This window comes from Oncorhynchus mykiss, chromosome 19, assembly GCF_013265735.2.
Source record: "Oncorhynchus mykiss isolate Arlee chromosome 19, USDA_OmykA_1.1, whole genome shotgun sequence".
NCBI classification, from domain to species: Eukaryota; Metazoa; Chordata; class Actinopteri; order Salmoniformes; family Salmonidae; genus Oncorhynchus; species Oncorhynchus mykiss.
This window is the reverse complement of record NC_048583.1, coordinates 26,737,724-26,763,346: the sequence shown is the minus strand read 5'-3', so window position 1 is coordinate 26,763,346 and position 25,623 is coordinate 26,737,724. Positions and strand designations below refer to the sequence as shown.

The 25,623-nt window shown below is 41.4% G+C and overlaps 1 protein-coding gene across 6 annotated transcripts; it reads right to left on the bottom strand.

Moving 5' to 3' along the window:
- Positions 1–339: 339 nt before the first annotated feature.
- On the bottom strand, positions 340–24,357 carry LOC110497575 (sodium-dependent multivitamin transporter). 6 transcript variants are annotated; one of them, XM_036954530.1, is made up of 19 exons: positions 23,543–24,357; positions 19,002–19,150; positions 18,344–18,814; positions 18,053–18,118; positions 17,884–17,935; positions 17,520–17,587; positions 17,107–17,261; positions 16,270–16,410; positions 16,015–16,144; positions 15,677–15,765; positions 15,444–15,556; positions 15,092–15,162; positions 14,905–14,991; positions 14,532–14,725; positions 11,164–11,270; positions 10,803–10,924; positions 3,521–3,642; positions 2,166–2,205; positions 340–691 (listed from the first exon to the last, which is right to left on the bottom strand). In XM_036954530.1, exons 3-18 carry the CDS (start codon positions 18,689–18,691, stop codon positions 2,184–2,186), a joined length of 1,887 nt encoding a protein of 628 aa, XP_036810425.1. In that variant the 5' UTR covers positions 18,692–18,814; positions 19,002–19,150; positions 23,543–24,357; the 3' UTR covers positions 340–691; positions 2,166–2,183. The 6 variants fall into 6 exon arrangements, with proteins under 6 accessions (XP_036810425.1, XP_036810426.1, XP_036810423.1 ...); XM_036954531.1 differs by lacking the exons at positions 340–691; positions 2,166–2,205; positions 3,521–3,642 and adding an exon at positions 8,788–9,853 and having other exon boundaries at positions 23,543–24,354; XM_036954528.1 differs by lacking the exons at positions 340–691; positions 2,166–2,205; positions 3,521–3,642 and adding an exon at positions 8,788–9,889 and having other exon boundaries at positions 23,543–24,104.
- Positions 24,358–25,623: the final 1,266 nt, after the last annotated feature.

Here is a 25,623-nt window from a genome sequence, read left to right as displayed (position 1 = left end):
GGTGTCGAAAGCGTTCCACAGTGATGCTGGCCCATGTTGACACACAATTGTGTCAGGTTGGCTGGACGTCCTTTGGGTGGTGGACCATTCTTGATACACATGGGAAACTCTTGAGCATGAAAAACCCAGCAGCGTTGCAGTTCTTGACACACTCTAACCGGTGCGCCTTGCACCTACTACCATATCCCGTTCAAAGGCACTTAAATATTTTCTCTTGCCCCTTCGCGCTCTGAATGGCACACATACACAATGTCTCAGTTGTCTCAAGGCTTAAAAATACTTCTTTACCCTGTCTCCTCCCCTTCCTCTACACTGATGGAAGTGGATTTAACACGTGACATCAATAAAGGATCATAGCTTTCACTTGGATTCACCTGGTCAGTCTGTGTCATGGAAAGACATGTCCCTAATGTTTTGTGCACACAGTATAGTTAGGGATGTTATTTGTATGGTGTACCCATGAGTGAACCAGTCAAATTGCCATCGTCTGAGGGGCTTTGTCTCTTCTTGAGATTCTACACAGCACACAACAATATCTATTGTTATTACAAATCCATTGCTAATGATTCTGTTCCTGACGATAGCTGGAGAGCCTCGGTTGAAAATACAGCAACTTCACTTCCTGTCCTGTAGATAGCGGTGGAGCCTCCTTCACACCATGAGTCCCAGTGGAGAGGTGACAGAGGAGCTTCTGTAAGATAAAATGCAGCCCAGAAGACTCTGCTCTTTAGCCTCTGCTTCTTTAACACACTGATACAACAATCAATAGTATAATTGTGATGTCATATGGAATCATGTAGTAACCCCCAAAAAAGTGTTAAATCTAAATACATTTTATATTTGAGATTCTTCAAAGTAACCACCCTTTGGCCTTGATGACAGCTTTGCACACTATTGTCGTTCTCTCATGAGGTAGTCACCTGAAATGCATTTCAATTGACAGGTGTGCCTTGTTAAAAGTTAATTTGTGGAATTTATTTCCTTCTTAATGCGTTTGAGCCAATCAGTTGTGTTGACAAGGTAGGGGTGGTATACAGAAAATGGTCCAGATTTAGCAAGAACAGCTCAAATGAGCAAAGAGAAATGACAGACTATCATTACTTTAAGACATGAAGGTCAGTCAATATAGAACATTTCAAGAACTTTGAAAGTTGATGAAACTGGCTCTCATGAGGACCGCCACAGGAAAGGAAGACCCAGAGTTACCTCTGCTGTAGAGGATAAGTTCATTAGAGTTACCAGCATCAGAAATTGCAGCCCAAATAAAACGCTACACAGAGTTCAAGTATCAGACACATCTCAACATCAACTGTTCAGAGGAGACTGCGTGAATTAGGCCTTCATTGTCGAATTGCAGCAAAGAAACCACTACTATGGGACACCAATAATAAGAAGAGACTTAATAAGGCCAAGAAACATGAGGAATGGACATTAGACCGGTAGAAATCTGTCCTTTGGTCTGATGAGTCAAAATTTGACATTTTTGGTTCCAACCGTGTGTGTTGTCTTGCTGGTGACACTGTGCATGATTTATTTTGAATTCAAGGCACAACTAACCAGCATGGCTACCACAGCATTCTGCAGCGATACAAAATCCCATCTGGTTTGTACTTAGTGGGACTATCATTTGTTATTCAACAGGACAATGACCCAACACACCTCCAGGCTATGTAAGGGCTATTTGACCAAGAAGGAGATTAATGGACCTGGCCTCCACAATCACCCAACCTCAACCCAATTGAGATGGTTTGGGATGAGTTGGACCGTACAGTAAAGGAAAAGCAGCCATCAAGTGCTCAGCATATGTGGGAACTCCTTCAAGACGGTTGGAAAAGCATTCCAGGTGAAGCTGGTAGAGAGAAGGCCAATAGTGTGCAAAGCTGTCATCAAGGTAAATGGTGACTACTTTGAAGAATCTAAAATGTAAAACATATTTTGATTTGTTTCACACTTTGTTTCCTACATGATTCCATATGTGTTATTTCATAGTTTTGATGTCTTCATTATTATTCTACAATTTAGAAAATAGAAAAAAATTAAGAAAAGCCTTTGCATGAGCAGGTGTGTCCAAACCTTTGACTGGCACTGTATGTCACATTATGAAATATTACAGACAATACTTTAAAATAACCTCAAGCAAAACTGTATTTGTCTGTTATTCTTACATTATATTTTCTTCAATGCTAGCTGGTCCCAGTGTAGAGCCTACATAGAGAACATGCAGGACAAGGACATGGCGGAAGTTATTGGCATCAACAGCAGGGCAGAAATGGTGATACTGCAGAACCAGACCCAGTAGCCTCACTACTGTATATAGCCTGTCTTTTTACTGTTGTTTTATTTCTTTACCTACCTATTGTTCACCTAATACCTTTTTTGCACTATTGGTTAGAGCCTGTAAGTAAGCATTTCACTGTAAGGTGAAACACCTGTTGTATTCGGCGCACGTGACAAATAAACTTTGATTTCATTACATGTTCACTTTCCTTTTCAGTGTTGGGACAGCTACTCTGAAAATGTAGTTTACCGAGCTATTACTTCACACTGGAAGATTTTAAGCTACACTAAAGCGACCCTTAAGAAAAATATTGTTCACTTAACTATGAAAAATATAGTTCACTGCAATTTGTCCTATCAAACAAAACAAAACAAAACATTTCAAGTGAAAATTATACAGGTCTGATGCTGAAAAAGAAAGGAAATGATTGCCTACGTCACCCATATTTGATTTCTGTAAAAAAAAAAGTTGTGTGTAGGCCCAGTAGTTAGCTACACTGCTACATGGCAAAATAAATAATGAATTACTGAAAACACTTCCAAGATTTTAATTTAGTTCAACTACTGAAAAATGTAATTAAATTAGTTGTTGAACTACTCCCAACACTGCCTACTCACCATGATAGTCCCCTCAGACTAGAAGGTAGGTTTACACCACCCTGTTCACCATGTTAGTCCCCTCAGACTGGATGGTATAGAAGTATACGGATGGTATAGAACCCTCTCCATAGCTATTATGCGCTAAATAAACTGCAATTGATGAAACTTGGATAAGAAGTAATCCCTCTGTCTTTTGTTGTTTCCTCAGCATACCACCCTGCATACCACTGCTGGCTTGCTTCTGAAGCAAAGCAGGGTTGGTCCTGGTCAGTTCCTGAATGGGAGACCAGATGCTGCTGGAAGTGGTGTTGGAGGGCCAGTAGGAGGCACTCTTTCCTCTGGTCTAAAAAACAAAAAATGTCCCAATGCCCCATTGCAGTGATTGGGGACACTGCCCTGTGTAGGGTGCCGTCTTTCGGATGGGACGTTAAACGGGTGTCCTGACTCTCTGAGGTCATTAAAGATCCCATGGCACTTATTGTAAGAGTAGGGGTGTTAACCCTGGTGTCCTGGCTAAATTCCCAATCTGGCCCTCAAACCGTCACCTAATAATCCCCAGTTTACAATTGGCTCATTCATCCCTCTCCCCTGTAACTATTGCAGGTCGTTGCTGCAAATGAGAACATGTTCTCAGTCAACTTACCTGGTAAAATAACGGATTAAAAAAAATAAAGTAGTACTGCTCGTATAAGGTTTTGGGTTTGTGGATCCTGGACCTGGAACAAAGTGTATTTCTTCAGAGCCTGGGCAGACATCAATATCAACCTTAAGGAAAAATATAAACATTGATTAACTAAGTTAACATATACATATTTAATCCTGTATTGTTGAAACTATTCTAAAACCTTTATTATTATTATTGTCATTTCATATTAATGGGTATCTTCATATTCATTTGAATATTGTATATGTGGGTAAGACCGATGGGCGTAAGACCTTTAAACAGATCGACATTCACAAGGTTGCAGGGTCAGACGGATTACCAGGAGGTGTACTGTGAGCATACGCTGACCAACAGGCAAGTGTCTTCACTGACATTTTCAACCTCTCCTTGTCTGAGTCTGTAATACCAAAATGTTTCAAGCAGACCACCATAGTGCTTGTGCCCAAGAACAATAAGGTAATCTGCCTAAATGACTACCGAACCGTAGCACTCACGTCTGTAGCCATGAAGTGCCTTGAAAGGCTGGTCATGGCTCACATCAACACCCTTTTCACAGAAACCCTAGACCCACTCCAATTTGAATACCGCCCCAATAGATCCACAGATGATGCAATCTCTATTGCACTCCACACAGCCCTTTCCCACCTGGACAAAAGGAACACAAATGTAACTAGGCAAGTCAGTTAAGAACAGATTCTTATTTATAATGACGGCCTGCACCGGCCAAACCTGGACGACGCTGGGTCAATAGTAAGCCGCACTATGGGATTCCCAATCACGGCTGGTTGTGATACAGCCTGGATTTTTAGAGTTGAAGAAGACACAACTTCAGATACACATGCTTGTTAGAGCATCTTGAAGAAATTAAGTGGGTATAATCTAACTTTACCAACGTTTCTCAAATTGCCTGCCCAACGGCAAGGCGCCATGTGGGAAAAATGCTGTTTTCCTATATTTTCAGGTTTTCACTCTCAATATCCAAACTTTTCGTCCACATCAATGCTTAAACCACATCAACCTACCATTTATGAGGTCTGCAGACAAATTGGGGGGGGACGAATTGGAGAGTGTAGTTGCCCTTTTAATTCAGAGGTGTTTCTGTACTGTACTATGTATGCTTCCTGTTCTTGAGGCTCTGTTGCAGGTCAGTCTTAGGTAGACTGTTCAGAGAGTGTATTCCTCACTTATCATAGGTATCCTGAATGCATAGAGGGTATATACAGGGAATATTAGGGGTTAATAACATAAGTACTTTAATAAGTCATATTTATTTCCATTCCCCATGAATGTATAATAAATCTAATTTTATTAGTCACATGCGCCGAATACAACAGACCTTACAACCTTACAGTGAAATGCTTACTAACGAGCCCCTAACCAACAATGCAGTTTAAAAAAAATACAGATAAGAATAACAAATAAAAGTAACAAGTAATTAAAGAGCAGCAGTAAAATAACAATAGCGAGACTATATACAGGGGGGTACCGGTACAGAGTCAATGTGCGGGGGCACCGGTTAGTTGAGGTAATATGTATATGTAAGTAGAGTTATTAAAGTGACTATGCATAGATGATAACAACAGAGAGTAGCAGTGGTGTAAAATAGGGGGGTGGGGGTGGCAATGCAAATAGTCTGGGTAGTCATTTGATTAGATGTTCAGGAATCTTATGGCTTGGGGGTAGAAGCTGTTTAGAAGCCTCTTGGACCTAGATTTGGCCCGCGGTACCAGTAACAGAGAGAACCGTCTTTGACTAGGGTGGCTGGAGTCTTTGACAATTTCTAGGTCCTTCATCTGACACCGCCTGGTATAGAGGTCCTAGATGGCAGGAAGCTTGGCCCCAGTAATGTATTAGGCCGTTCGCACTACCCCCTGTAGTGCCTTGCAGTCGGAGGCTGAGCAGTTGCCATACCAGGCAGTGATGCAACCAGTCAGGATGCTCACGATGGTGCAGCTTTTGAACCTTTTGAGGATCTGAGGACCCATGCCAAATCTTTTCAGTCTCCTGAGGGGGAATAGGTTTTGTTGTGCCCTCGTCATGACTGTGTTGGTGTGCTTGGACCATGTTCGTTTGTTGGTGATGTGGACACCAAGGAACTTGAAGATCTCAACCTGTTCCACTGCAATCCCGTCGATGAGAATGGGGGATGTGCCCGGTCCTCTTTTTCCTGTAGTAAACACTCATCTCCTTTGTCTTGATCACGTTGAGGGAGGTTGTTGTCCTGGCACCACACGGCCAGGTCTCTGACCTCCCTATAGGCCGTCTCATCGTTGTCGTTTTATCAGGCCTACAGTGGTAGCACTGTTGTGTCATCGGCAAACTTAATGATGGTGTTGGAGTCGTGCCTGTCCATGCAGTCATGACTGAACAGGGAGTACAGGAGGGGACTAAGCACCCCTGAGGTGGCCCCCGTGTTGAGGATCAGCGTGGCGGATGTGTTGTTACCTACCCTTCAGGTAGGTAACAACGGCCCGTCAGGATGGCCAGGATCCAGTTGCAGAGGGAGGTGTTTAGTCCCAGGGTCCTTAGCTTACTGATGAGCTTTGAGGGCACTATGGTGTTGAACACTGAGCTGTAGTCAATAAATAGCATTCTCACATAGGTGTTACCAGGGCGGCAGGTAGCCTAGTGGTTAGAGCGTTGGACTAGTAACCGAAAGGTAGCAAGATTGAATCCCCGAGCTGACAAGGTAAAAATCTGTCGTTCTGCCCCTGAACAAGGCAGTTAACCCACTGTTCCTAAGCCGTCATTGAAAATAAGAATTTGTTCTTAACTGACTTGCCTAGTTAAATAAAGGTTAAATAAAAAAATAATAACAATAAATGCACTAGATTGTGTAGACCGTACACGACTAAACCCAAAGGATAGACAACCGGCAAATGCATATGGGGCCACAATGTCTAATAGTGATTGCAGTTCTAGTTAAAACTGCAGTAGGATAGTCCTCCTCACAGGCGACTGAATCAGCGAAGACCATGCTTGGTGAATAGCACTTGTTTGATCTTTGGGAGTAGGTCACATGAGAGGAGAGCTGAACTGCTCATGGGAGATAAAGGTGAGGGACAAGAATGAATCAAAGGATTGTAGTTTATGAGGTTAGAAAATGACCATCCTTACCGTTTGAATAATGACAACAACTAGGTTAAGGATAGAGACATTGTTATTACTTTGAATAATAATAGCCAACGCTCCCTGTACTGGAACGACATGCTAGTAGTGGTAAAGCTATATGCTACTGATACAGTGCCTTGCGAAAGTATTCGACCCCCTTGAACTTTGCGACCTTTTGCCACATTTCAGGCTTCAAACATAAAGATATAAAACAGTATTTTTTTGTGAAGAATCAACAACAAGTGGGACACAATCATGAAGTGGAACGACATTTATTGGATATTTCAAACTTTTTTAACAAATCAAAAACTGAAAAATTGGGTGTGCTAAATTATTCAGCCCCTTTACTTTCAGTGCAGCAAACTCTCTCCAGAAGTTCAGTGAGGATCTCTGAATGATCCAATGTTGACCTAAATGACTAATGATGATAAATACAATCCACCTGTGTGTAATCAAGTCTCCGTATAAATGCACCTGCACTGTGATAGTCTCAGAGGTCCGTTAAAAGCGCAGAGAGCATCATGAAGAACAAGGAACACACCAGGCAGGTCCGAGATACTGTTGTGAAGAAGTTTAAAGCCGGATTTGGATACAAAAAGATTTCCCAAGCTTTAAACATCCCAAGGAGCACTGTGCAAGCGATAATATTGAAATGGAAGGAGTATCAGACCACTGCAAATCTACCAAGACCTGGCCGTCCCTCTAAACTTTCAGCTCATACAAGGAGAAGACTGATCAGAGATGCAGCCAAGAGGCCCATGATCACTCTGGATGAACTGCAGAGATCTACAGCTGAGGTGGGAGACTCTGTCCATAGGACAACAATCAGTCGTATATTGCACAAATCTGGCCTTTATGGAAGAGTGGCAAGAAGAAAGCCATTTCTTAAAGATATCCATAAAAAGTGTCGTTTAAAGTTTGCCACAAGCCACCTGGGAGACACACCAAACATGTGGAAGAAGGTGCTCTGGTCAGATGAAACCAAAATTGAACTTTTTGGCAACAATGCAAAACGTTATGTTTGGCGTAAAAGCAACACAGCTGAACACACCATCCCCACTGTCAAACATGGTGGTGGCAGCATCATGGTTTGGGCCTGCTTTTCTTCAGCAGGGACAGGGAAGATGGTTAAAATTGATGGGAAGATGGATGGAGCCAAATACAGGACCATTCTGGAAGAAAACCTGATGGAGTCTGCAAAAGACCTGAGACTGGGATGGAGATTTGTCTTCCAACAAGACAATGATCCAAAACATAAAGCAAAATCTACAATGGAATGGTTCAAAAATAAACATATCCAGGTGTTAGAATGGCCAAGTCAAAGTCCAGACCTGAATCCAATCGAGAATCTGTGGAAAGAACTGAAAACTGCTGTTCACAAATGCTCTCCATCCAACCTCACTGAGCTCGAGCTGTTTTGCAAGGAGGAATGGGAAAAAATGTCAGTCTCTCGATGTGCAAAACTGATAGAGACATACCCCAAGCGACTTACAGCTGTAATCGCAGCAAAAGGTGGCGCTACAAAGTATTAACTTAAGGGGGCTGAATAATTTTGCACGCCCAATTTTTCAGTTTTTGATTTGTTAAAAAAGTTTGAAATATCCAATAAATGTTGTTCCACTTCATGATTGTGTCCCACTTGTTGTTGATTCTTCACAAAAAAATACAGTTTTATATCTTTATGTTTGAAGCCTGAAATGTGGCAAAAGTTTGCAAAGTTCAAGGGGGCCGAATACTTTCGCAAGGCACTGTAGCTAGCAACAGTTCTACTTGTTGTAGCTAGCTGCTAGGGTTGCTGCGTTCTAAGTAAAGTTGGGAGTTATTTTACAGATTGCATTGATGGTATCACATTTATATAACTAAACTGTCACCAGCTGTGATTATGTACCTTAAGTACGGAGAAAGTGATTAGCAGACGAGTTCTGATTGGTTTACCGTTTAGTACTTGGCAGCGTTTGCCTGTCCAGTTAGCGAACATAAAAGTAAGTATTTAGAACAAATGTGCAACAGCCACAATAAAGATACCTCAACTAGCAGCCATAAAAGAAAGACATTACTTTCAAGTTAAATTTCAAGTTGAAAACTTTCCATTGTCAAGCTTTAGAAAATATACATTTGTCTTTGGTTTACAATTGTACATTGAATACATTGAAATGTTTATTTAAGATTTTCTTTTCTAACAAAACCGTCTCAGTATAATTTTACAAAAATATTTTCTGCCTCGACACAACAGGCCAACATGACAAAGTTGTTCACCAGATCACATTACTGAAAGAACTACTCAGTTCCACAAATTAAAGATATTTTCTCATTGACAGCAGCATAGTGATATCAAAGATATAACTAACCCAAGATTGAACAGAGCCTGTAGTTTCCAATGGGAGCAAATTAATCATAGTGGGCAGGACAAGCACAAGCTAGTGAGATCCCATTGGCACGTTCTAGCATTTATTTGCATATTTCTGTTGCCTATTCTAAAGTGTGGGTGTGCAATAACTCAATTCACCCTTGCACTCCTAAACAATTTTTTCAAACTTTGGCAAAGGGTAAAGTCTACAAAATGCAGTCCTCTCAGTTGGTTACAGATTGTAGTTTTAGAAACCGAAAACTGTATGGACATAAAATGTTTGGTCGTTGAGAAAATTGGCAGAATGTCGGCCAAAACCCTTCTGCTCCCACTGCCGGCCACTGGGTTTCCTCTTATCTGTGGTAATGTGCGGTAATGAGAGGAAACATAAACCGGATTTTTTGAATTTATACATCCGGTCCATTCAAATCTGAATTCCTCAGAACTAGATAATATGGCCTCGGGTTTATCTTTTGATTTCCAGAATACGTAATACTATACGTACATTTGGTATTGCCATGTACAATATACATACATGTACAGTCCCAGTGCATTTTTTATCCAGTCACTTGAATTACAAACCTGAAGCAAAGTTTTAAAATAAGAGTCACTCCCTACATCACATCTCCTGAAAAGAACAGGTCCTCTGTGAAAAACAGTGACATAAAATGGTGTGGACCATTTCACTGCCCCGTGTGCCACGACATAACCTCATGTTATGGAAGTGTCTCTGTGCATCACACAGTTGTCTCGTGTTCCGTAACAGGTGTGGGGGAAGTGGGAAGAAAGTTCAGCCTCTCCTCCTCTTCTTCTTCTTCTTCTTCTTCTGTGTAGTCGGCCTGAACATTACTTTCCTTGTGTTGTGCAGGAGAACATTCCTGGATGATTGGCTACTCGTACAAAAACATACACTATAAACAACTCACCAAGAGTTAATTCACCTTGAGATAAGATAATGGGTAATGTTAATTAAGTACCCTTGATACAATAGCACATAGTGCCTTCAGAAAGTATTCATACCCCCTGAATTCAAAATGAATTAAATATGTTTTTTTCTCTCACCCATCTACACACAATACCCCATAATGACAAAGTGAAAACATGTTTTTAGAAATGTTTGCTAATTTATTGAAAATTAAATACTGAAATATTCAATTTACATATGTATTCACACCCGAGTCGATGCTGTAACAATAAAATGTGTAAAAAGTACAGGGGTGTGAATACTTTCTGAAGGCACTGTAGCTTTGTTGAAATGTCTCACACAGACCCAAAACAATAGAACTTGAGTGTTGCTAGCCATAATGACAAAACAATATAACATATTTTAACTGAAGCCAGAGGTCAATCATTGAAGAAGGTGGGTTTTTCCACAATGGACTTTTAAACGTTTGTCTGCTGTACACACTTGCTGTAAGTGCAGTGTGGAAATCTTATTATCTGCAATGATTGAATTCCAGCCTATCTTGAATGCATGGCCCCCATCTGCTATAAATGCATCAGGGGAACCTTCAGGAAGCAAACATTGTGGAATGCTGCAGAAAGAAACATCATGAATGGAACTGACGTGATTCCTTATTCTACACGTCAAACAAACATAACATATTTCTATCTGAACGTTCCATTATGTTGTGCCTGCTGAATGCAGCCCTGTGTTTACCGCAGCCCTGAGGACCAGACCTTGTCCAATAATTAATACTTGTTTTTGTTGCAAAACGTTTTGTTGCTTTTTGATGTGGTTTCCACTAATGAACACAATCCTGAACTGTGAGTGTGATGAGCCCATGTGCTCTGTTGACTTACCCTGTGCCCCAGTGGGGTGGCGCAGCACAGATTTTGTTTGAGGTTATCTGGTACGAAGAACAGCATGTTGCCCAACAGAGGATACAGAGTGCCTGGGGTCACATCCTCCTCTTTCATTGGTCCTTAAATTAAAGATAAAATCCAACCAATTAGATTAACTTAATTCAGAATCTGTTGTGAAAATTATTGGTCTAATTTACCAGACAGAGATTAAGTGTAGTCCCTGATTAAAAGGCATGCTCAATGAAGAATCTCAATCTCCATTGAGCATGCTTTTTAGTCCAGGAGTAGGTTTAATATGTGTCTGGAAAACCAGCCCTAATTGCATCTTCTATGGTAATGATCAAGAGCTCTCCCCTACCTGTGAGAAAGCTAACGATCAACCCTGTGATCACCACAGTGAAAGAGCTGAGAGCACTGTACCACATGAAGGATAAGGAGTAGAATCTCTGCAGACCCATTGGTTGGCTAAAGAACAGTTGAAAGACATAGTTAAAATAAAATCACAAAATGTATTACAAATTTGCATCTACAGTGCCTTCAGAAAGTATTCATAACCCTTAACTTATTCCACAGTTTGTTTTGTTTCTATGCTTGAAAATATGGAGAGTGGTAATGTGTAATGTGTTCTATTGGACTTGATCTAAACATTTTGTTTTCAGGACAAAAAGTGAATTGCTTTGCCACATTTTTTGCAGTATTACTTTAGTGCCTTGTTGCAAACAGGATGCCTGTTTTATTCTGTACAGGCGTCCTTTTCACTCCTGTCAATTAGGTTAGTATTGTGGAGTAACTACAATGTTGTTGATCTATCCTCAGTTGTTTTCCCCTAACATCACAGCCATTAAACTCTGTTACTGTTTTAAAGTCACCATTGGCCTCATGGTGAAATCCCTGAGCATGTTTTCTTTTACTCCGGCAACTGAGTTAGGAAGTACACCTGTATCTTTGTAGTGACTGGGTGTATTGACACACCATCCAAAATTGTAATTAATAAATTCACCATGTTCAAAGGGATATTCAATATCTGCTGCTTTGTATTTTTACTCATCTACCAATAGGTACCATTCTTTGCAAAGCATTGGAAAACCTCCCTGGTCTTTGTGGTTGAATCTGTGTTTGAAATTCACTGTCTGACTTAGGGACCTTACATTTATTAAAAATTCATGTTAATTAAGGATCGGACTATTTTTTAAATTTCGACTAAATCTAACCAGGCTCAGGACCTGAAGGAAGGATATGCATATTCTTGATACCATTTGAAAGGAAAAACTTGGCAGGTTGTGGAATTGTTAAAATAATATAGGAGAATATAATACATTAGCAATACAAAGAAAAACCATGTGTTTTTTAGTATTTTTTTTGTACCATCATTGTTGAAATGCCAGTATAGAAAGAGAAAGGCCAATATACGACTTAGGAATCTAGGCACAATTTAGATTTTGGCCACTAGATGGCAGCAGTGTATGTGCAACGTTTTAGACTGATCCAATGAACCATTGTATTTCTGTTCAAAATGTTTTATCAAGACTGCCCAAATGTGCCTAATTGGTTTATTAATAACTTTCTAGTTCATAACTGTGCACTCTCCTTCAAACTATAGCATGGTATTCTTTCACTGTAATAGCTACTGTAAATTGGACAGTGCAGTTAGATTAACAAGAATGTAAGCTGTCTGCCAATATCAGACATGTTTATGCCCTAGGAAATTTTCTGGTTACTTACAACCTCATGCTAATTGCATTAGCCTACGTTAGCTCAACTGGCTCGCGGGAGACCCACTGATCCTGCAGCAGTTTTAAACACTTATTGCACACTTATTATGTGACTTGTTAAGAGCACATTTCTACTCCTGAACGTATTTAGACTTTCCATAACAAAGGGGTTGAATACTTGACTCCAAACATTTCAGCTTTTAATTCATTTGTAAAAATATCTAAAAACATAATTCCATTTCGACATTGTGTATTGTATTGTGTAGACCACTGACAAAAAAAATATATACAGTGGGGAGAACAAGTATTTGATACACTGACGATTTTGCATGTTTTCCTGCTTACAAAGCATGTCGAGGTTTGTAATTTGTATCATAGGTACACTTCAACTGTGAGAGACGGAATCTAAAACAAAAATCCAGAAAATCACATTGTATGATTTTTAAGTAATTAATTTGCATGACATAAGTATTTGATCACCTACCAACCAGTAAGAATTCCGGCTCTCACTAACATGTTTGTTTTTCTTTAAGAAGCCCTCCTGTTCTCCACTCATTACCTGTATTAACTGCAACTGTTTGAACTCGGTACCTGTATAAAAGACACCTGTCCACACACTCAATCAAACAGACTACAACCTCTCCACAATGGCCAAGACCAGAGAACTGTGTAAGGACATCAGGGCTAAAATTGTAGACCTGCACAAGGCTGGGATGGGCTACATGACAATAGGCAAGCAGCTTGGTGAGAAGGCAACAACTGTTAGCGCAATTATTTGAAAATGGAAGAAGTTCAAGATGACAGTCAATCACCCTCGGTCTGGGGCTCCATGCAAGATCTCACCTCGTAGGGCATCAATGATCATGAGGAAGGTGAGGGATCAGCCCAGAACTACACGGAAGGACCTGGTCAATGACCTGAAGAGAGCTGGGACCACAGTCTCAAAGAAAACCATTAGTAACACACTACGCTGTCATGGATTAAAATCCTGCAGCGCACGCAATGTCCCCCTGCTCAAGCCAGCGCATGTCCAGGCCCGTCTGAAGTTTGCCAATGACCATCTGGATTATCCAGAGGAGGAATGGGAAAAAGTCATATGGTCTGATGAGACAGAAATAGAGCTTTTTGGTCTAAACTCCACTCGCCGTGTTTGGAGGAAGAAGAAGGATGAGTACAACCCCAAGAACACCATCCCAACCGTGAAGCATGGAGGTGGAAACATCATTCTTTGGGGATGCTTTTCTGCAAAGGGGACAGGACGACTGCACCGTATTGAGGGTAGGATGGATGGGGCCATGTATTGCGAGATCTTGGCCAACAACCTCCTTCTCTCAGTAAGAGCATTGAAGATGGGTCGTGGCTGGGTCTTCCAGCATGACAACGACCCGAAACACACAGCCAGGGCAACTAAGGAGTGGCTCCGTAAGAAGCATCTTAAGGTCCTGAAGTGGCCTAGCCAGTCTCCAGACCTGAACCCAATAGAAAATCTTTGGAGGGAGCTGAAAGTCCATATTGCCCAGCGACAGCCCCGAAACCTGAAGGATCTGGAGAAGGTCTGTATGGAGGAGTGGGCCAAAATCCTTGCTGCAGTGTGTGCAAACCTGGTCAAGAACTACAGGAAACGTATGATCTCTGTAATTGCAAACAAAGGTTTCTGTACCAAATATTAAGTTCTGCTTTTCTGATGTATCAAATACTTATGTTATGTAATAAAATGCAAATTAATTACTTAAAAAGCATACAATGTGATTTTCTGGATTTTTGTTTTAGATTCCGTCTCTCACAGTTGAAGTGTACCTATGATAAAAATTACAGACCTCTACATGCTTTGTAAGTAGGAAAACCTGCAAAATCGGCAGTGTATCAAATACTTGTTCTCCCCACTGTACATTTAAATCTATAAGCAAACTAAATAGAATACTTTCAGATTACCTGATTATTAGTTGATGTTTGCCTCTTATGACACATACATTTTATTTTTATTGAGCTTTTCATGATACACTAAGACTCTTACCTGGATGTACTAGTAGGCACAGCAGTACTATTGAGTGCAGTCCCTATGGCTGTGGTGATGTTTTCTGAGAGTTGTACAGCAGTGCAGTTGAAATGAGACACAGCAGCAGGACCACCAGAGGTACGGGTTACGATGCTCCCGATGCCCACCCAGAAGGCCATCACCAGGCCTGACCCCAAACCCGCCAGGGCACCCTGGAGAAACGCAGTACCTCAATCAATCAAATGTATTGATTGAGTCTTGACCTTTTTACATCAGCAGTTGTCACAAAGTGGTTTTAGAGTAACCCGGCATGGCGCTAAGTTTGATTCCCACAGGGATCACATTCACATACTAAAAATGTATGCCCTCACTATATACATTGAGTACTTACAGTAGAGTTAGCCCAAGGAAAGAACATCCCGAGACAGAAGATGCCAAGAAGAGGACCACCAACCATTCCAAAGATTTTGAAAGCAGCCTTGAATTTAAATAAATACAAAAATGTCAGAATCAAACATAATATTTGAGTTTTAACAAAATACAGTAAGTTATTCAAATATATCAAATGTTGTCCTTACTTGCAAAACGGAATCGCTCATCAAGTGGGTTAAATAGGCCATAGCCAGGCACATCAGTCCATATGAACATGCTAGTTCAGAAACAGAAAAAGTAAATGTCACTCTTTAATGCTGATATTATATGAGTGCCGTCTTAGAAAACATCTCACAGGTAAAGTGAGGAAAGCATGATGTAGAACTTACAAATAAGTTAAGAGACACTGTCAACAGTGAGCAGGGCCCCGTTCAGAAACAACCCCTAGTCCCTACCCCATAGGCACTTGATCTGATCTACTGTACATGAAGTGGCTGGGTCCTAGGGGATAAGGTCTAGGGGTTGTTTCTGGACAGGGCCCAGGAGATCTCAACGTACCCAGTCCCTTGGAGAGCAGGGTGGCCCTGGCCTCTGTCATGGATGAGCAGTGTGGTTTGATCAGGTCCTCCAAGGTCACTGTGGCCAGAGAGTTAAAGGCTGACGAGATGGTGCTGTGGAGACAAACATGAAACTAAGTGTCAACACCAAAGCACCCTTCTGGATGTCTAGGCTGGGTTAATGTAAAGCCCTTTGTGACAAAGGGTGTTAAGAATATTGATTGATTGAAATACCTGAGAGCTGCACTAAATACGCAAGCTATAAACAGTCCAGACAGACCAGGTAGATCCTGCAGCATGTCCATAACAAAGTATAACACCATCTGTGGATAGAGAACACATAATGGTTGGTGTATTGTAGGTAAGAGTGTGGCACTAGCTACACCAGGTTTGTGGGTTCAATTCTCACTGGAGATCACAGACACAAAAAATGTATGCACTCACTGTACTGTAGGTAAATTTGAATAAAAACATCTGCTGACTGCTAAATTGCAGATTACTTAACCCACATGCTACAATACTCTAATGATGCACTCTGAAAGACCAAAATAATAGCACACACTTCTACTGACCTCATTTTTTGATAAGTTGCCTATTTTGTGAAATTGATCCTCCCCACAGTAACGTGCAAACATGACCAGCCCCATGACACAGCTCAGAGCTAGAGCTACCTGTAGAGAGGGAAACACCATGTAGCAAGACCTGCAGAATCACAACGCATTAAAATAGGTCAGTATCCATACCATTACCGTGGTATTACCACATGAATCCATGTGTATGTACTGTAATGTGGTGTTGTGTATGGAGTGTGGTACATGCAGTCTTACATGATGGCTTCCCTCTCAGTCTTGGAGCTGAGGTATCTCTGGACCTGGGCCTGGTTCACCCCGTACAGAGACAGCATCAGGAAGACCCCTCCCACCCCCAGGGTCCAGAACGTGTACCTCTCCGTAGGGTCAGGATTCAGGCTGTAGAACAGACATGACAAGAGGGAGAACATAGAATTGGAATATTAGAACTGGAACATTTATTTATTTAATTTTTTATTTCACCTTTATTTAACCAGGTCGACTAGTTGAGAACAAGTTCTCATTTGCAACTGCGACCTGGCCAAGATAAAGCAAAGCAGTTTGACACATACAACAACACATGGAGTAAACAAACATGCAATCAATAATACAGTAGAAAAAGATTGTGCAAGTAGACATACTGGGGTGCAAAGGAGCAAGATAAATAAATAAATACAGTATGGGGATGAGGATGAGGTAGTTGGATGGGATATTTACAGATGGGCTATGTACAGGTGCAGTGATCTGTGAGCTGCTGTGACAGCTGGTGCTTAAAGCTAGTGAGGGAGATAAGAGTCTCCAGCTTTAGTGATTTTTGCAGTTCGTTCCAGTCATTGGCAGCAGAGAACTGGAAGGAGAGGCGGCCAAAGGAAGAATTGGCTTTGGGGGTGACCAGTGAGATATACCTGCTGGAGCGCGTGCTGCTAGGTGCTGCTATGGTGACCATTGAGCTGAGATAAGGCAGGGCTTTACCTAGCAGAGACTTGTAGATGACCTGGAGCCAGTGGGTGGAATTTAAGATGTCCTTAAATCAAACTTTAAACAGGATCGTCAGTCATTGCTTGAATACATGAAGATAGTAACCAGTCTACTCACTCTATGCCAGAGATACGGTTCCCCTCCCAGACCTTCCTCCAGACCTCTGCTAACCCTCCAGTCTGCTGGACCCCCACCACGATGACCGCCAGCTGGCCAGCAAACATCACTATGGTCTGGAAGACATCTGTCCAGATCACTGCCTTCAGGCCTCCCTGTCAGGACCAGGTACAACACAGAGGAATAGAGCCTATTATCGTATAGGCGTCAAGCTTATAATGGCTGATGTTACATCTAAAGATATAGAGAGAAAAAAGGACACTTCGCAATGACATTTCATAATGTCAACGTTAAACTTTTTTTTTTCATGAGTACATTTTATTTGTACTTTAGATTGTCATATTTCCAGTTTATTTACCATTGTGTAATAACAGCTTATTTACAAACTCTGAAAATGACAAAGAACAACTTACCAGAGTAGTATACAGTGTACACACCAGTCCAGTGGCCAGCACTGCTCCCCATAGATCAAAGCCAGTAACTACAGGGAAGCATGGAACCAAATTAAGCAACCTTTACTCATTCATAATGTGCATTTTGCATAATTCTAGATAATCTACTCATGGCACAAAACACAGTAACATTTCCAGTTTCCCAGACACAGATTAAGCCTAGTCCTGGACTAAAAAAAAACTATTTCAACTGAGAATATCCCTGGATGCATTTGAGTCCTGGACTACGCTTAATCTATGTCTTGGAGACAGCCATAACCCGCCATTAAAGTGTTAAAACTTATCACAGTCTGTAAATCCTAAAAGCAAAGCCTAAATTACTGACCTGCATTGAGTGCTAGGGCCGGAGTGTACACACAAACACCCATATAGATGACCTGCAAGAGATAGCAGCAGTCATATCAGTGGAAAAACTGATCATCAACAACATTTACAAGTTCTTTATTTTACTTGTTTATGTCTTTATTATTGCATCTGGTATGTATGGACCTTACTGTCTGAAAGATGAAGGTAAGTGTTCCACAGATACGCACTGGTTTGCTAAAGCGCAGTTCCAGATACTGAAAAGAAACAATACTATCACTAAGTGACATATACACATCAGTATATTCAGAATGTATTTATTCATTATTTATTTCCCTACCAGAAACCAATACTATGTAAACTCCTTAGCATGGTTTAAAAGCTAGGCCTATACATTTCAACTGGTATTAGCCTACATATTTTAATTCCAAAGACTTCTCTCCATCAGGGGTTAAGTTTGCAAAGAACCTACAAGTACGTACCTGGTAAGCGCTGGTAAGATGCAGCCTGTAGAACACAGGAATGAAAACATGTGCTGGAATTAATAGGCCCAAGATGTAAGCACAGCCTATGAACCAGTACTGAGTGCCATGGGTATAGATCTCTGCCGGCACGCCCACTATAGCCACCGCTGACTGAAATGTAGCGATAAGTGACAGGGATACAGGAAGGCAGCTCATGCTCCGGTCCGCTAGCAGGAACTCCTGAGTGGTGCGCTGCCGACCCCCTGACAGGGCATAATACAGCCCTATGCCCATGGATGCCACCAGCAAGAGGGCAAATATGACATAGTCGATAGTGGTGAAGTGCATTCTTTCCAAAGGATCCATCTTGGAGCCAGTGATCAGGATATGGCTACTGTGGCTAAATGGGATGGAGATGGATGTGGAGGGGACGTCTCAGCGACGTAAGGGGAGTCTTTGCCCAACAGCCTTGCACAGATTTCAGATACACTGTAATAAAATACGGGAGGAAACATGTTGATTAACTCAGAATGCCGCCTTTATTGGTAACTACCTACCTAACTACGCCCTCAAGAAAACAGAACTTGGTTTGAGTATGATGAATTAGGTCAACGTTATTGTTTGCCACATTAAATCTATTTAAAGCACACATTAATTTCAAGAAGCTTTCACATACCTCTCCTTCAGTCCAAAACATCCTTCTGGAAAAGACAATTTGACGAGCAGGATAAATTGCCTCCACAAGCTTTCAGATCACCATCTTTACGAAGGGCAAGTCAGAAGAGACTTTCCATTACTGCCATTGCATTGCAGTTGTCAGCTTAACTGCAGTTTTAAACAAATAAAAAAACTTTTAAAACGCTATTTGGAGAAAGCAAAAAAAGCAAAAAATGATCCCAGCCATTATCACCTTGGACGGCCATTGGTTAATACACCTCAGTTGAACTACAAACACATAGCCTATTAGGTATACAACTGTAATGTTATAGCCCTGAACATATGAGAAATTATTCACACTGACATGTGGCATTAGCGCGGAAACAAATACGTAGGACATTTTTAGAGCTGTATTGTTTGCATTTTGATTGCATTTTAATGTAGGCCTATAAAAATATGGGCCATGTGGAGATTTCCATATTAATATATATATGCCATTTAGCAGACGCTTTTATCCAAAGTGACTTACAGTCATGCGTGCATACATTTTGCATATGGGTGGTCGCGGGAATCGATTGCATTTTAATGTCGGCCTATAAGGAAGATGGGCCATGTGGAGATGTTCATATTGAAACATATATATTTTTTAAGTTCTTTGTTTATCCGGTTTCTCAGGGAACCACACATGGGGCCCGACACCAAGTTTGGGAATCACTGTGCCATTTAACGTTTGACATACTTTATCCTTCTAACGGATTAAGTAATACTAGCCAAAGCCCTTCAACCTTACTGCAATAGAAATATCTGCTGGCAGCTAGCCACTGGACTGACCTACAGGGGTGAAGGTAGATTTAATTTCTTCCCGGTATGGGAATAATTACATATATAATCCCTATTCATTCAATAGCATCTCTGTGGGCCTAGTCGTAAAGATCTGTCATTATTTTATTTTTTTAAACGTATTACATTTTACCGTGGCATAAATACAACCAGTCGTGATGTTATCTGATTGTCAAACAATCACTTCAAAAGGCTCCTTTACTAGGCTATCTGCGCACGTTCATTCACTCGCAACACATTTCAAGCCTCCAAACAGTGGTAAATGGAAATAGACATGTTACACAAAACACCAAAAAGTGCAATGACATTTGGTCAGAATCTACTGCTGTGTACGCACGCGTCTCGGTGGTGGCACCTAATCTCTGCCTTGGAAAAATGTCAAGTGTCCTCGTCGAACCACATCGCATTTGGGAGCGTAGACTATATCCGTTTTCAAGTCCAATCGCTAATTTTCATGCGGTAATGATAAATAATAGTGTAAAAGCCTACATTTTTCTTTACATTCTGTTTTGTGATAGGCTCGTGTATTATTGGTACGGCGTACCCCAACTATTTATTTGACTGTTGTGCCGTACCAGAGTACTTTCACCCCTGCGTATCCTGTATATAAACGACTATTTACCAGTTGTGTACTCATTCTCAGAGAATCGGATATGGTTTGTTTTTGGATATCTGTTGACACGGCCGCTATCGCAGGGCGGTTTTAAAAATGCCTCGTCCAGCATCTAGCAAAACACACTTTCAGCAGCGTCTCTTGTTGCCTACTTCACCGACTGAGAGATGGGGTAGTTCGTTTCACGTCTCAGGCCTCGGCCTGTGCTGCTAGAGCAGTGATTCCCAACCCTTTTCGGTTAGTGTAAGACCAACTTGAGTTTTGCTATGCCTGGAGTACCGTCTTCTCAGAGGGGTGCTAGTACCCCTGGTTGGGAAACAATGTGCAACTGCAGCCTGCAATTTGGGGCGTTCCTGCATGTGGCCATTCCCCAAATATTCATGCGTGTGACACTTGAATGTGGGTCAAAAGGGAAATAAACTTGCTCTCAACATCGTTACCTGACATACGGAAAACAGTGCGCGACAGGCAGGGGTGAAGGACACGGTCTACCGGTGTCGCCACCAGAGCAGATGGGAGGCTGGGGAGACAGCACACTAGCTTGCTGGTTAGCTAGCACACGGTGTCGCCCACGCCTCCCACCGACTGTGTACCGGAGAAAACCGTGTCACAGACGCTTCCCGCTAGCACAATAGACGGGAGGCTGGGGCGACACCGCGTGTTAGCTAACAAGTTGCTAGTTAGTTAGCACACAGTGTCGCCCCCACCTGCATTGTACCGGACTAGATGGCTTAGCTAGCACACAGTGCCTTTCACTCCCACCTGCCCTCGTAGTCGTTAACAGAAATGCGGTGACGAAGGACACTGTACGGCTATCGCCCACGCCTTTCTTCTGCAGCCATCCAACGTTAATGTGCATTAACGTCACCTACTGTACTGGAGCGTCACCGTTCTTCTTATATGGTGTAATGGCGTTCGCAACAATTGGTTCTGGATTCTGCCACCCACTGTGCGGGTGGATAATAAGGATTAAAAAAATGAAATAATGTGGGTCAAAAATAAATAAAATATCATACCAACTATCAAAAAAGACATTAACTAAACATAATCAACCTGCTTTTCTGTAAAAAAAAAAAAAATCTAAATCAGGTACCTACACTGCCTCGGAAGAGTCCTGTGGGGTGGGACATATCCTAGCTATAATAGTCCTTGCCATGAACTCTTGGAGCCACAAAAACTTATCGGCTGCAGATATAATGATGTTGAGCTTCTTGGACTTCTTAGACACTTGTGCTGTACAATTAGTCACTGTGGCTATAAATGCCACAAAATCATTTTTCTTCACAATGAGTGTATCCAGATAAATCAATTGACTTAAAACACTAGCAACTGGTTGCAATGCATCCACCGCCATATCTTCAACACTTGCCTCTTCAACTCTCTTCACCGCCTCCACATAGGAGATCCGGTGCACAGTCCTGATCCTTGACATCTTGACCTCCTTCAGTCTGGAGTATGAACCCCACCACATTTTCCATTCACTGATTCTTCAATACCCTACTTGTCCCATCTGCAAACATTTGATACGTGACCATATCCTTTACAATTCCCACACTGTAATGGTTGGACAAATGCTGTCACCACACACACATCCAAGTTTCACGTGTTCAGGTAGAGTCTCCTCAAACCACAATAATATTGATAGGCGTTTCTCCTTTGTTCTATTTACCATATGGGTCATGCGAAGTGCACTGACCACTCCTGGGATTTTCTGACTAAGGTACTCCTCATTGGTGGCTCCAGAGTGGCGCGGCGGTCTAAAGCACTGCATCTCAGTGCTAGAATCGTCACTACAGACCCTGGTTTGATCCTGGGCTGTATCACAACCAGCTGTGATCGGGAGTCCCATAGGCCGGTGCACAATTGGCCCAGTGCCTTCCAGGTTTGGCTGGGGTAGGCTATCATTGTAAATAAGAATTTGTTCTTAACTGACTTTCCTCGTTAAATAAAGGTTAAAAAAAATCCAACGATACTCCAGCTATAACTCCTTAGGCAGGCGTCCTGCTCCGAAGAGGAATACAGGTACTTCTGACGTGGGCAATTTTGCCAGATCCATTGCACGCTTCTTCTGTTCTTCATCGACACAATTCACCAAAACAAGGCCGCTTCTAGTCACCTTTATTGAATCCACCTTTCCCACTGCTTTCTTCACAGTCCTCAATATTACAAGTGGATTTCCCAAATGAACCCCCTTGTCCAGAAAACACAGTCCAATAAGAAATGTATTATTGGAACAGTACTTTTCTTCTACAACTTTAGCTCATTTTGTTCCATTCTTTGATTTCACTATTTTTCATTCATTATCACACTCTTCACTTGCCGCACTTTCAGATTCAAGCACAGTCGCCATTTCCCAAGATACACTCCCCCCGCCTGATATATATTTTTTACATTTGTATTACCAATACAGGGATAAAGAGAGGTTCCTGAAGATGCAGGAATACCCACATGCAGGAACGCCCCGAATTACAAGCCGCAATTGCACCCTTCTTCGAGAGTGCGGAGTTATCCTTTTGAAAGCACGTGAGCAAAGAGGTTCTAAACCTTCAGGGAACGCTTGCGAAACAGACCAGGGGTTTGAGAAGTAAATGAGTAAAGTAAAGCTATGTTATTACTCCAACCTTGTGAAAGTGACACTTACATTTTTCGTTTAAAACAACTTTATTTGTAACTTTAATTTGACGGCCTACACATGCGCAGTTCGGCGCGAAACGGCCGTTTGACCCGATGACGTATCTTTGCGCATGAGTTTAGCTAGATAACATCGCCTACAAGTGTGATCGGGATTTCTATTGGAGAAGCAGTTTTAGCCTATCTTATTATTGTATAGTCTTTGGTGTTACTGTGCCGCTAAAAAGGCACATATATCGTGGACGCAGACGAACATACCTAACAAAAATCACTGTTCATGATTCCACTCGTTCGCAAAGAGTCGGGCGTGATTAGAAGTCGGTCAGATCAAGAATATAAGCGTTCTGAGGTGTGTTTAATCAATACTCGGAGCAATATTTATATGTTGACATGTATTTTATTTTCTTTGTGTGCAAAATACCGGTGTCCTCATATGTATGTATAGACGGCCATGTACCATTGACTGTACATCTTACCTGTCTGTATAAGATGTGGTGCCGACAGTCAACTTCCAATCCAGCACTTTTGTAAATCTATGTCCTGTCATCATGCATCGCGACAGGGTTGCATGCGTTGAAAACGTGGTTTACTTTGGACCAGGCATCATCTCCAAATCTGATGATAATTGTCCCATAGGTAATAAGCGAAAATCAAAAGCCTCTCAAAAAGCTTCAGAAATTCTAAAATGTTCTGAAGTTATCTAGAGATGGTTATCTGCAAAACGACACATGGGGATGACTCATCCATGTCTCCGTTGTTCAAGAATGTCACGTTTTGGTTTGTTAACAAACACCTAGAATATGATAAATTAGCATCTAAAGATACACCATTACTCTTCACGTTTATCATTTAAATGTACCTCATTGATCATAAGAATGTTTTAGTTCTTCATTGAAAGCAATCCTTTGTAAACATTTGTTGCCCATGATGATTATAGCGCTTTTCTCTTGCAATTACTCATGCCTAGGAAGTGGGCTGGGTCATCGACAGCACAGTGGACACTATATAATACCCATAAAACCTAGCGGGAAAACTAGGTAATGGTTCCAATCATTTTTCAATTTTAGAACTACTTCATATAAGGTCTGTGTTTCCTGAAGGCTTACCCTGGCGTGACGTTTTGATAGCCATGTAATTCTCTAGGACAAGTTGAGTGTTCTCAATATATTCTCCTCGAAAATGCTAATTAGCAACAGAGAAGACTTCAGCAAGACTACGAATTCCTGCAGGGAGCTCCTGCACCTCAACTCTAATCACACTGTCAGCTACCATTCACCAGCGTGATCACGTTTGTGCCCAATCCATGAATGTGCGTCCCCTTTGTATGTCTTAGCTAGCCACTGACTACACTTTAGCTAGCTAGTTAGCAGAGCAGTAGATCAAAAAATAATTTTGTATTTATTATTTTATTTATTTATTTCACCTTTATTTAACCAGGTAGGCAAGTTGAGAACAAGTTCTCATTTACAATTGCGACCTGGCCAAGATAAAGCAAAGCAGTTCGACACATACAACGACACAGAGACTAGATACGTCTTTGTACAGTACGTCGACTTTGGTGTCTAGTTCAGACCTTATGGCATTTTTCAAGGATGAGCATTAAAAGGGGAGAAGACCACTGGAAGTCTGGCCATTTTGAGAAGTGCAGCTATAGTGAAGGGCAATTAACCAGTTTGGTCAGGGCCAGCATAAGGTTAAAGCTTATCCTGTCGGTGAGTGTAGCTATTAAATTAAGTTTGAGCATCTTAGCAATACATTGTTTCCTACACATCTGTCAACATTCTAAAAGAGCCACTTAATCAATTATAGATTACCCAGATACCAGACTTCGATGATAATTCAGTTCTGGAATGTCATTGAAAAGGAATCTAAAAAATCTATTGACATTCAAAAAATGTACTTTTAGACATCCAGCCTGTATTGTAGTTTCATGATGAGACAAATCTTCAAAAGGGCACAGCATTTATTTATTCAGAGTGGTAAATGCATTCACACAGTCTTGATTTATTGAATCCATCCCACTATATGATTGATGTCAAGTGATAAAATCCCAAGCTGTCAATTCAAAGTTTATGGAAAAAACTGTATTTGTCCTCGTGAAAATGACAGTTTATTAATATTGTAACGGCCCTGGGTAATATAAGTGCCGAAATCGACTCTACCGCATGAGCATACTTTTGCGGCACAGTCGATAGCACGCCGGACCTCGGGCTAGAAGGTCGAGGGTTCGAGACCTGCACCCTGCTGTTTCATTACAATATTCTAAAACTAATGTCATCAATAAAATCAAACTATTTATATAGCACAGTTCTTACAACAGATGCATTTTGCTACACTTGCAATAACATCTGCTAACCATGTGTATGTGACCAATAAAATTTGATTTCAAGGTGTTTAGTCATTAGATGGGGTGTTGTCTGCAAAGTGGGGCACAGATAACGAAGAGGAAACCGGTACAAAAGTATTTATATCCATAGGAAAACGAGTCCTATATCGACATAGCCTGAAAGGCCGCTCAGCAAGGAAGAATACACTGCTCCAAAACCGCCATAAAAAA